General features: G+C 49.7%; 1 protein-coding gene across 1 annotated transcript; it reads left to right on the top strand.

Annotated features, from left to right (window-relative positions):
• Positions 1-569: 569 nt before the first annotated feature.
• Positions 570-2,235, top strand: LOC101762936 (two pore potassium channel b). Its single transcript, XM_004979186.3, has one exon. The coding sequence runs from the start codon at positions 925-927 to the stop codon at positions 2,023-2,025; it is 1,101 nt and encodes a 366-aa protein (XP_004979243.1). The 5' UTR covers positions 570-924; the 3' UTR covers positions 2,026-2,235.
• The last annotated feature ends 8,090 nt before the right edge of the window (positions 2,236-10,325 follow it).

Raw genomic sequence — 10,325 nt, 5'->3', positions numbered from 1 at the left:
ACAAGCTGATGACTGGTCGAGGGATCGCCGATCAAATAAATCGTTATAAATAGAATCAGCAAGTTGATGACAATTAATCTAGTGTCCTCACCAGTCGGATCGGACCTAACCGAGACAGCACCGGCAGCCGAGCGGTAGACTTAAAAGACACTAGCCAATGAATCTAGATGTGATGAGACAAAAGCTTGGTAAAAGCTCAGTAAAGGTCAAGAATAAGAAACTTGTTGAACTCTTGAAGCAACGTAACAGATCTAGAAGATAAGCTAGCCGATAGATCTTATTTGAAACCAGTTGGTCGAGTTAAAAGTATTTTACTCACGAAGTTCCCAACATTTTTATAACGAGAGTGGTCTTTTGTCCAACAATGAACAAGAACTCGAAATAAGAAAAAAAATCTACACAACACTACTTTGGATTTGGAACTGTTCTAATCGGGAAGATCAGATTGTCAACATCAACATGTCCTACGTAGAGCTTGCATATGTAAGTTGTGATCTGAATCCGAGACTGTCAACCTCATGATCTTCACCCAATCGAAATTATTACATATAAGGATGTGGCGTGTCTGCTTGAAAACCATAGGATGCTAGAACGTTCTGGGTTCAAAGCTTCTAGCACCGATTATTGAGACCACGCGTGCTCCAAGGGATAAGAGAACATAAGCATAAAAGCTACTACTATATATACCATAGAAAGAGACCGTCAATTTTTGCTGTGCAGGACATTGACAGGTAGCAGAGCAGGTGGAGCCTCGAGAGTGACCTGAGCATAAAAGCGATTCCACACTTCACACTCATCAGTAGGATCCTCAACGCCTGCAAATCTCAAAATTCAGGCTAATTCTTCATCTCATCTCCACAAAAGCGTCTCCTCCCTTCAGCTCGCTGTTTCCCTTCTTTCCACCGGTGAAATCTAACGGTATTAATGGCGGAGAACGCCGCGAAGAAGCCCCTGTTACAGGACGGCGACACTACTAACGCAGGCCAAACGAAGGCGCCGCCTCAGGGAGCTGGACTGAAGAGGTTCCGGCGCTGCAAGACGGCGCCTTCGGCCGACGGGGCGCAAGATTCTCCTCCAGGGCGCCAGAACCCAAACCACCAGGAGCACGGCAGCGCCGGCGGCTCGACGCCGTTCGCGCCGCCCAAGGAGCTTCTGCGTGGCGCGCGACCGAGCTTCCGGCTCGTCGGCGTTTTGCTGCTCGCCTACCTCCTCGCCGGGACCATCGCGTTCTACCTCGTCATGGACCACATGTCCGGCAAGCGCACCTGGAGCCGCGTGCTGGACGCGCTTTACTTCTGCGTGGTCACCATGACGACCGTCGGGTACGGCGACCTTGTCCCGGCCAGCGACGCCGCAAAGCTGCTCGCCTGCGCCTTCGTCTTCGCCGGCGTCGCCCTCGTGGGCACCTTCCTCAGCAAGGCCGCCGACTACCTCGTCGAGAAGCAGGAGGCGCTCCTCTTCCGCGCGCTCCACCTCCGCCGCGCCGGCGACCGCCGGGCCCTGCGCGACATGGAGGCCAACAAGGTCCGGTACAAGCTCTACAGCGCCGCGGCGCTGCTGGCGGCGGCGCTCGCGTCCGGGACGGCGTTCCTGGTGGAGGTTGAGGGGATGCGCCCCGTGGACGCCTTCTACTGCGTGTGCGCTACGGTGACCACGCTCGGGTACGGCGACCGGAGCTTCTCGTCGGTACCCGGGCGCGCGTTCGCGGCGGCATGGATCACGGTGAGCACGGTGGTGGTGGCGCTCTTCTTCCTCTACGCGGCAGAGCTGGGCGCTGAGCGGCGGCAGCGGGCGCTGGCGCGGTGGGTGCTCCGGCGGCGGACCACGTGCACGGACCTTGAGGCGGCGGACATGGACGGCGACCATAGGGTCGGGGCCGCTGACTTCGTGCTGTACAAGCTCAAGGAGCTTGGGAAGATCAGCCAGGAGGAGATCGCCGAGTTCCTCGAGGAATTCGAACAGCTTGACGCCGACAGCTCCGGAACCCTCTCGCCGCACGACCTCCTCGTGGCGCAGCACGGTTAGCCTGGTAATCACAGGAAGCCAGCAAGGCGGGTGGGGTCAGCAGCGTCTGGAGCATACTCGAAGGCTCGAAGCTGAAGCACGAACTTGTTACACTCAGCTGCCAGTTGCTCAAAACTGCCGGGCCGATACTTTTCAATGGGCTGTTACACTCAGCCTGGTTACTTTATTAGTACCATTTGGCCCTATAACATGACACATTTCATTCTTTCAGGTTGGGTCCTGAAAATAGATGGGCAGCACTGCAGCACGCAGTCCACACCGTGCGTTGTTGCTCACCGCTCTGCTTGGGCCGTGTACTACTGCTGCCCAAAATAAGCTCTCCGCCACCAAGCTGAAGATTTCTTCCACCTAGCCACCGGAATCGAGCAGGGCCTCCAATCTAACAAATAGAAGCTAAATAACCTGATGGCTTTAAAGCCCAACACGGTTCATCACTAGTCGAGCCGTCATCTTCCTCCTGCCGCGCCTCATCTTCCTCTTACTGCACCACCACATCTCGCTCGCGGCATCTCCTTCCTCTCCAGCCTGCTTTCCCGCTGCGCCGGCCTACTAGTCCATCAACGGCGGCGGTGGCGGCTAGCAAATCTGCCTCCGCTGCCCCCCACCAATGCTTACCGAGACAGCGTGACGCACCCTGCCGTCATCCTTGACTACCCCCAGCCGGCGCAACCACACCGCCCCGCCCACCGCTTACCCACCATTTTGTTGTCTTCCCGCTACCCCGGTCGGCGGCTCCCGCTACCCTGGCCGGCGGCTCCCGCCACCTCTAACTTTCTCTTTTAAGTCGGTGAAAAGCATCGAACCCAACCCCCCAGCCGGTGTTTACCGAGGGGGGTGCCCGAGGTAGTGTTTGGTTTGTGGGGCTCGTCGAGATCAGGAATTCGAAGGTGAACACATACACACAATTTAGACAGGTTCAAGCCGCTAGATTGCGTAATACCTTACGTCCTGTGTGTTCGTTGGATTGAATTGCTTTGGAGGATGTCCCTGCCACGCCTTATATTACCGGGGACAGGGTTACAGGTCGGTTGTTTGACAAAAATACTAATTGGATTTGGCTAGATGAGTCCTACTCTAATTGCTACGAGTAGTTTTCCTAATCCTCGACTAGTTCCTGTCCTGCCACGTAGACTACGCCGTCCCGCATTGTAGCCTCCATGCCTGACACGTCTCGGTGTGTCCAGCCTTGTATCTGGGACTGTCCAAACCTTCTGGTAGGCCTAGGATGTATGTACGACGAGCCCGAGTACTTTTTAGTTAAATGCAGTAGTTTTGAGTACTTTTTTAGACCTCACTGACTAGTTTTGGTGGTCTTTGAGTACATCATGTTGAGTCTTCAAATGTACTTGAGCACTGTCATGCGGCTAGAAAGTACTTGTTGACGCCGAATTTTGACACGTATTTTGAATCGGCGTCAAGGAAGGAAAAGATTGGCCGATGCGGCAAGCTAAAAGCTACAGTTGGGAATCGGTCGATTAGAGCTACAGTGTTTCGGCCGATTGGCGAAAGGAGTCAGCAAACATTGGTCGATTGGGGGCTGGAGCGATTTGGCCAGTATGGGCCTAAAGTGGACTGGAGAAAAGATTAGCTAAAGAAGAAGGTTGGCCCGTGGCATATGATAACCAACTCCGATACGAGTTGTGTTTGTAAATATTTATCGTTATTTTAAATTAGAGATAGATCCTAGTTGGTTAGGAAATCAGTTGTAACAGGCTATAAATTGCCACCTCTTGAGGTTTGTAAAACACATCAATCAATACAACAAATCTACATATCCCTCGCACTTTACTTTCGAGTCGGCGACTTCGCCAAAAACCTTTTCTTTCATGAGTTCGTACGGGTTGGCAGGGCTGCATCAACACGATTTCCGGCCGATTTGTAAGTTCCGTTTATCGAGTAATATCTAAGCTTTAACTTTGGGTGCATCACTTTCGTTTTGTTTAGATTTATTCACCAGTTATCGATATTAACTAGAATTATAGGTTTTATCTATTGCTCTAGTTTTATCACCAGTTATCCAGCTTGAGATTCGAACTGTCGGCTTCATTACTGTTATTCTTGTTTATTGCCATATAGCCGATTAGATCTGTTTCAAGTGTTGCATTTGTAGTGCTGTTTAAATTGCTCTAGTAGTTTCTTTACAGTCGCTACGTGATCATCGGCTGCCCTATAGCCGGTCATCTCTATAGTAAATCAGTCAATTTGCTGATACGCTTTTCGAGATAGATTAGAATTTTAGCCGATCAATACTCTTGGAATTTAACACTTTTCTTTCCTTGTCAATCAACATGTGAGATTGACTGGCACGCCGCGCGAACCGCACCAGGGCAATAACCCGAACAGGAGCTAAGCAGATTCTCCCGGGTCGTGTGTCCGACACTGAGGGTCATCGGCCGATTTTGAGCGCCAACACATTTTTGGCACACCCAGTGGGACAGAAACAACATCCAACATGTCGAAGGCTGCCGAGATCTCCGAATACAACATCATCGAGGTTACTGAAGCAGATCTCAAGGACGACCAGAAGGAAGAATTGGCAAGACACCTAGAAGAGTACAGGAAGACATGCTTGCAATCCTTTAGTCGTAGCAGAAGTGGGGAGACCATCAAGAAAGCTCCTCTCCCCACTCCCCGCCACATCACCATCGCTGAGGACTCGAGAAAGATGTCTGACATGATTCAACAGTCCGTTTACCAGGCTATGATCGACCAATCCTCAGTAATGACCAACACGGTATACAACGCCGTCATCAGTTCCTTGGTCAGCGGAGTAGCTCAGGGGTATCAGGGACCAGCGTACACCTCACCCATCGTAGCTCCATTCAGAGGCTTCTCAGTGTTACCGAGCACATCTCACTTGGCTCCTCAGCCGATACCGACACAACATGGAGGATACAACGCTTCAATGCCCCTAGGGTACAATGGCGCGCCATGCTACCAATCACAAGCGCCGCCTCACTCAGTGCCTTCTACTGGTTCACTACGCTGCCGCCCAATTCCATCGTCACTTGGGCTGATCTGGAGAAGCAGTTCCATAAGTACTTCTATGCGGGAGTCCACGAGACGAAGCTCTCAGATCTGACCAGCCTCAGGCGGAGGAGCGACGAACTAGTGACCAGTTACGTACAGAGGTTCAGAGAGATCAGGAACAAGTGCTACACCCTAGTCCTGACTGACGCTCAGGTGGCCGATATCGCCTTCCAAGGTCTCCTGCCTCACATCAAAGAGAAGTACGCCTCCCAAGAGTTTGAAAGCTTAAGTCAGATCGTCCACCGACTGTCCGATCAAGAGGTGTGCCCTTTCGACCAACGGAGGAATTTTCAGAAGAAGGTGGTATATTTGGAGGGGTCTGAATCAGAGGAAGAGGTGGAAATCCGCCTAGCAGAATGGGTAAAAGGAAAAAAGCCGATATCATGCCCGTTCGGAAAGAAAGAACCAGAAGCATTCGGCTTTGACATGTCAAAGGCTGACAAAATCTTCGACTTACTTCTCCAAGAGGGGCAGATCAAACTTTCACCCTATCACACGATTCCATCAGCCGAGCAGCTCAAAAAGATGAAGTATTGCAAATGGCACAACGCCACGTCTCACGACACGAACGAGTGCAAGATCTTCCGGCAGCAGATACAATCGGCCATTGAGCAAGGCAGACTCAAGTTCGAAGTCCCGACAAAGCCAGTAAAGCCAATGAAGATTGATCAGCATCCTTTCCCTACTAACATGGTCGATGCGTGAAGAAACGCACTCTAGACCAAGGTGCTGACATCAGAATCAGCTAAGAGAAGCGGCGCCGTAGACCCCAGAAATCAGGCCACGGTCGAGGATGTCAAAGGAAAAGGACAGGTGGAAGATGAGGGTGAAAGATCAGAGAGATCACATAGACCTATCACCTCCTAATACTTACTCAGCAAGTATCAGCGGCAGCAAGAAAGTTCGAGACATCGCGAAGAAATGATGCGCCGACACGAAGATCACTGGTGGTGCCTATTTTTTATCCACTGCTGGGAGAAGAACCTCAGGTTACCATCAGCCGATAATTGCTCCGAGTGCAGCGGACAGTATTGAAGCGATCGCCCATTCAAGAGGTCGTGCTCCAGGGATCGAGGATTAGAGCCGATCAGCAGATACTGGTGCGAACAAGAAGATCGGCGTGTTTCCGTGCGTGATCAGCTGGGGGGTAGAGTTGAATAGTATGATCGGCTGGGGGGTAGAGTTGACCACCACGAATGACTGGGGGGCACGGCCAGCGCACATGATCGGCTAGAGAAGATGGCCGATGCCAAAATGTCTGATGAAAACCCCCTAGTACGAGAACCAGACTAGGAGCATGCAAGACCGCCGGTCAAGACGGTGAACCCCAGATGGTGCCCCGACGGCTTGACCAAATCCCAGAAGCGAAGAATCCATCGTTTGTGCCAATGGGAACAACAAGAAGAAGAATAGAGGCAGACGATGGATAAGAAGGACGACAGGTCTCGATTCTGGCACCCTAAAAGAAAAAACTGTTGGAGGTATGCCCTAGAGGCAATCATAGAGATGATGATATTCCATTTGTATCCATGATTTGTATATTGTGTTCATTGAATATCCATTAAAGGCTACTTGAATTGATTTGCAATTATGTGAATTGTATGTGAAACTCTTTACTTGTATGGTTATTCTAAAGTTGTCCTTAGTCGGAGTTCATGTGAGGACACACATGAATATTAGACTAGCACATGTATTAGTTGATGACTATGTTTCACAAGTCATGGACATGGAGATGTTGAACTAATAATGTGGACACATGTGGAGACATGTGTTAGGACTGACCCAGCACGAGAAGTAGTTCTCTCTTTAAACAACATATACGCTTTGTCCTTAGACCTGAGATTGTCGCATGTATTCTAGATGTGGATCGACCTACTTAGGGGCTATCAAACGCTACGCCGTAACAGGGTAGTTATAAAGATAGCTTTCGGGTTTGTCAAGAAGCATGCTATGAGACATGGTCAATCAAGATGGGATTTGCCCCTCTCTGATTGAGAGTGATATCTCTGGGCCCCTCGAGTGATCGGATCCGAAAATGCATGGCCATGCTACGTACGGTTAAGAGTTAACCTACAAAGGGATTCCGAATCACAGGATCGAGAAAGAGCGGTCGGCTTGAAGCTAGACCAAATATCGTGAGGCAAAGGGAATAGCATGTATATTATGTTGTGATGGTTCGTCTGATATGATCTTCGTGTGCGTATAGGAGTTGGCACGTCTTGCTAGAGGCCGCTACCGACTATTGGGCCGAGTAGGAGTACTCGGGCCATGTCTATACGTATCCGAACCCAAAGGGTCGCACACTTAAGGGGCTGGAAGCCCAATTCGGATTTGATCCGAGTTGGATTAGGTTTAGGAGTACTAATGGGCCTCGGATCCAGAGGCCCATCAGGAACCCCTATAAATAGAGGGGTGGGGGTGCCCTAGGGTTTGACACCTTTTGGCTAAACACACTTGCCGCGCCTCCCACGCCCTCGCTTGTTGCAACTCGTGGATCTAGCAGTCCGTCTTGCGACGCTTCCTCCCTGCACGTGTGGATACCTTGGAGGTGTTGCGCCTGCAGCACTTGGACGAGCCATCGACAAGCCGCCGACGAGCCACGACGAGCCGACGACGAGCCGCGACACCGGAGGCGATCTTGTTGTGCACGTGGACGAGCTGCTGAGGAGCTGCTGGACGTGATCGACTACGTACGACTACGTGATCGTCTTCACTGCACCGACGCATATCTACATCTTCCGCACCAGTAGTGCGTCGAGTGGTAATCCCGTGATCCTTATACGGCAGTTCTTCCTGGTTATACGCGGTAGAAATTTTGATTTACGCTAGCGTAGCCTACCTCGTATCCCAACAGTGGTATCAAGAGCCGTAGCTGCTTAGTTTTGGATTCGGGATGTGTGCATATGGAGATATGCGAGTTCTCTGTTTGATCTATGTCCTGATTTCGTGCCCTTGCTGCAATGGTAGTGTAACGACATACTCCTACCGGTCGGTTTCCGCCATCGGAGTTAAGTGATACACGTAAACCCAGTTGCAGTGAGGGAAGATCAATATGATTGGTCTAATCGAGATCCAGGGTCATACGCCAGGCGCATTAGATGTGCAATAGTAGATGTGATCTACTGCCGGGGTCAGGATTTTGCCGTATGCGCATGCTTCGGTAAATCAGCCGTAACTTTTCGGTACGATCTCGGATCGGGGCGATTTCTATACGAAAATTGATCTACAGAAAAAGTTTTCGGCGAAATTAGATTTCCCAAATTCGGCTTGGAAGATGGAGTTTCGGGCCTCCGAAGTTTGGAACGTTAGGACGCCTAACTCTCTTTTGCAGGATGTATGTTTGTATCTTGTGATCAGTATGGCCCCCTTGTGTATGTGATGCATGTGTGTAACTCATTCGTGACCTGCGTGTCGCGCGTACGGCAACACGGCAGGAGCCATATGTGTTGTCACCTTATTGTATTTAATGGTCTGCGTACCATGATGATCCAAGCAACTATGTAATCTTCATTACTAGATTCTTTACTAGCTATTAGGCGTAATAGCATAGTTCTTGGAGGACTCATCACCAGGAGGATGGCGCACATGGAACATGGAGATGGAGATCACCATGGTGAACAGGTTCTATGGAGATGGAGATCACCATATGAAAAACGGGCCATACTGTGTCACAACTGTGTGAATGCTATTCTGTTTATGTTTTACTTTCTGCATGCTATGATGTTAGAAGTAGAACGATCCCTCACAAAGTTTAAGTTAGTATGCCCTCCCAACTAAAACTTGCACCGTCCCATGTCTTGTACAATTAGTGGTGGGTCTATGAAATTAGGGTGCCACTAGTTTTCCTTGACTAGACGGGTTTGTGTCGGACACTTACACGCATAAGGGTTGGTTTGCTTAACAAGGTTATCTTAACGGTTAAGGACCTTGGGGCATAAAGGTTGGGTGCCGAGACATAGAGATGTCACCCAACAACAGGAGTCATATGTGATATGATTAGCAAAAGTTGCTTACCGATCTACCTCGTTTGCTAGCGGTGATGCTAAAGCTCACTAGTAGACTTGTTAGTTGTGGATCCTGAATCACTAAGTTTCAATAGAGGGATATTGATTTTAGTGGGAGTAGATTCTGTTAAAATAGTTTAATGTAATTTGCTCTATCATGGATACGTTTGTCTTAGTGTATTTTGCATTACTTTTGTTGTAGATTAAATGGCACCTAGCAACACCACCGCATCGTTTGCTTTGCGTTCGGTCCTTGAGAAGGACAAGTTGAATGGAACAAACTACTCGGATTGGATCCGTAACCTGAGAATTGTTCTCAGGGCTGAGAAAAAGGAAGATGTTCTAGACACCCCACTACCACCAGTACCTGCTGATGATGCATCTGCTGCCGTTAAGGCTGCTTACAAGAAGGCATTTGATGCTAATCTTGAGGTAAGCTGCCTTATGCTTGCTTGCATGGAACCCGAGCTGCAGATGCAGTTCGAGACAAATCATGAGGCTTACGATATGATCGTGGCGCTCAAGGACATGTTCCAGACACAGGCTAGGACCGAAAGGTTCAATGTGTCCAAAGCCTTTCTGGAGTGCAAGTTAGCAGAAGGCGCAGCAGTAGGACCACATGTAATCAAGATGGTTGGTTACACTCAGCGATTGGAGAAGCTGGGCTTCCCAATGCGCAAAGAGTTGGCCACTGACTTCATTCTCTCATCTCTTCCGCCTAGCTATGGGAACTTCATCTCGAACTACCATATGCATGGGACGGAGAAGGGTCTGAATGAGCTGTGTGGTATGCTCAAGACAGCAGAGGTAGACATTAAGAAAAGCGCTAGTACCAGCCATGTGATGGCTGTACAGAACAAGCCTACCTTCAAGAAGAAGGGCAATTCTTGGAAGAAGAAGGGTAAGGCTGGAGTGTCCAAGCCAAACCCAGCGCCCAAGGCTAAAGCTGGACCTGCTCCAGATAAAGAGTGCTTTTACTGTCATGAACTTGGTCACTGGAAGAGAAACTGCAAGCAGTACCTAGCTTCGTTGAAGAACGGCGGAAGTAAGAGTACTTCTACCTCAGGTACGCTTGTTGTTAATGTTATAGACAACATATTTCTCGCTGATACAGTTATTAATTCTTGGGTATTTGATACCGGATCGGTTGCTCATATTTGCAATTCGATGCAGGGAATGATAAGAAGTAGAAGCGTGGAAAGAGGAGAAGTTGATTTCCGCGTGGGCAATAATGCAAGAGTTGCTGCTTTGACCGTCGGGACGATG

This window comes from Setaria italica, chromosome VIII, assembly GCF_000263155.2.
Source record: "Setaria italica strain Yugu1 chromosome VIII, Setaria_italica_v2.0, whole genome shotgun sequence".
In the NCBI taxonomy this organism is placed as follows: Eukaryota; Viridiplantae; Streptophyta; class Magnoliopsida; order Poales; family Poaceae; genus Setaria; species Setaria italica.
The sequence above is the reverse complement of the archived record's forward strand: the minus strand, read 5'-3'. Positions and strand labels throughout refer to the sequence as shown.

Coding starts and splice junctions, on each gene's coding strand:
- LOC101762936 (XM_004979186.3), top strand. CDS start 925: ATGGCGGAGAACGCCGCGAAGAAGCCCCTGTTACAGGACGGCGACACT.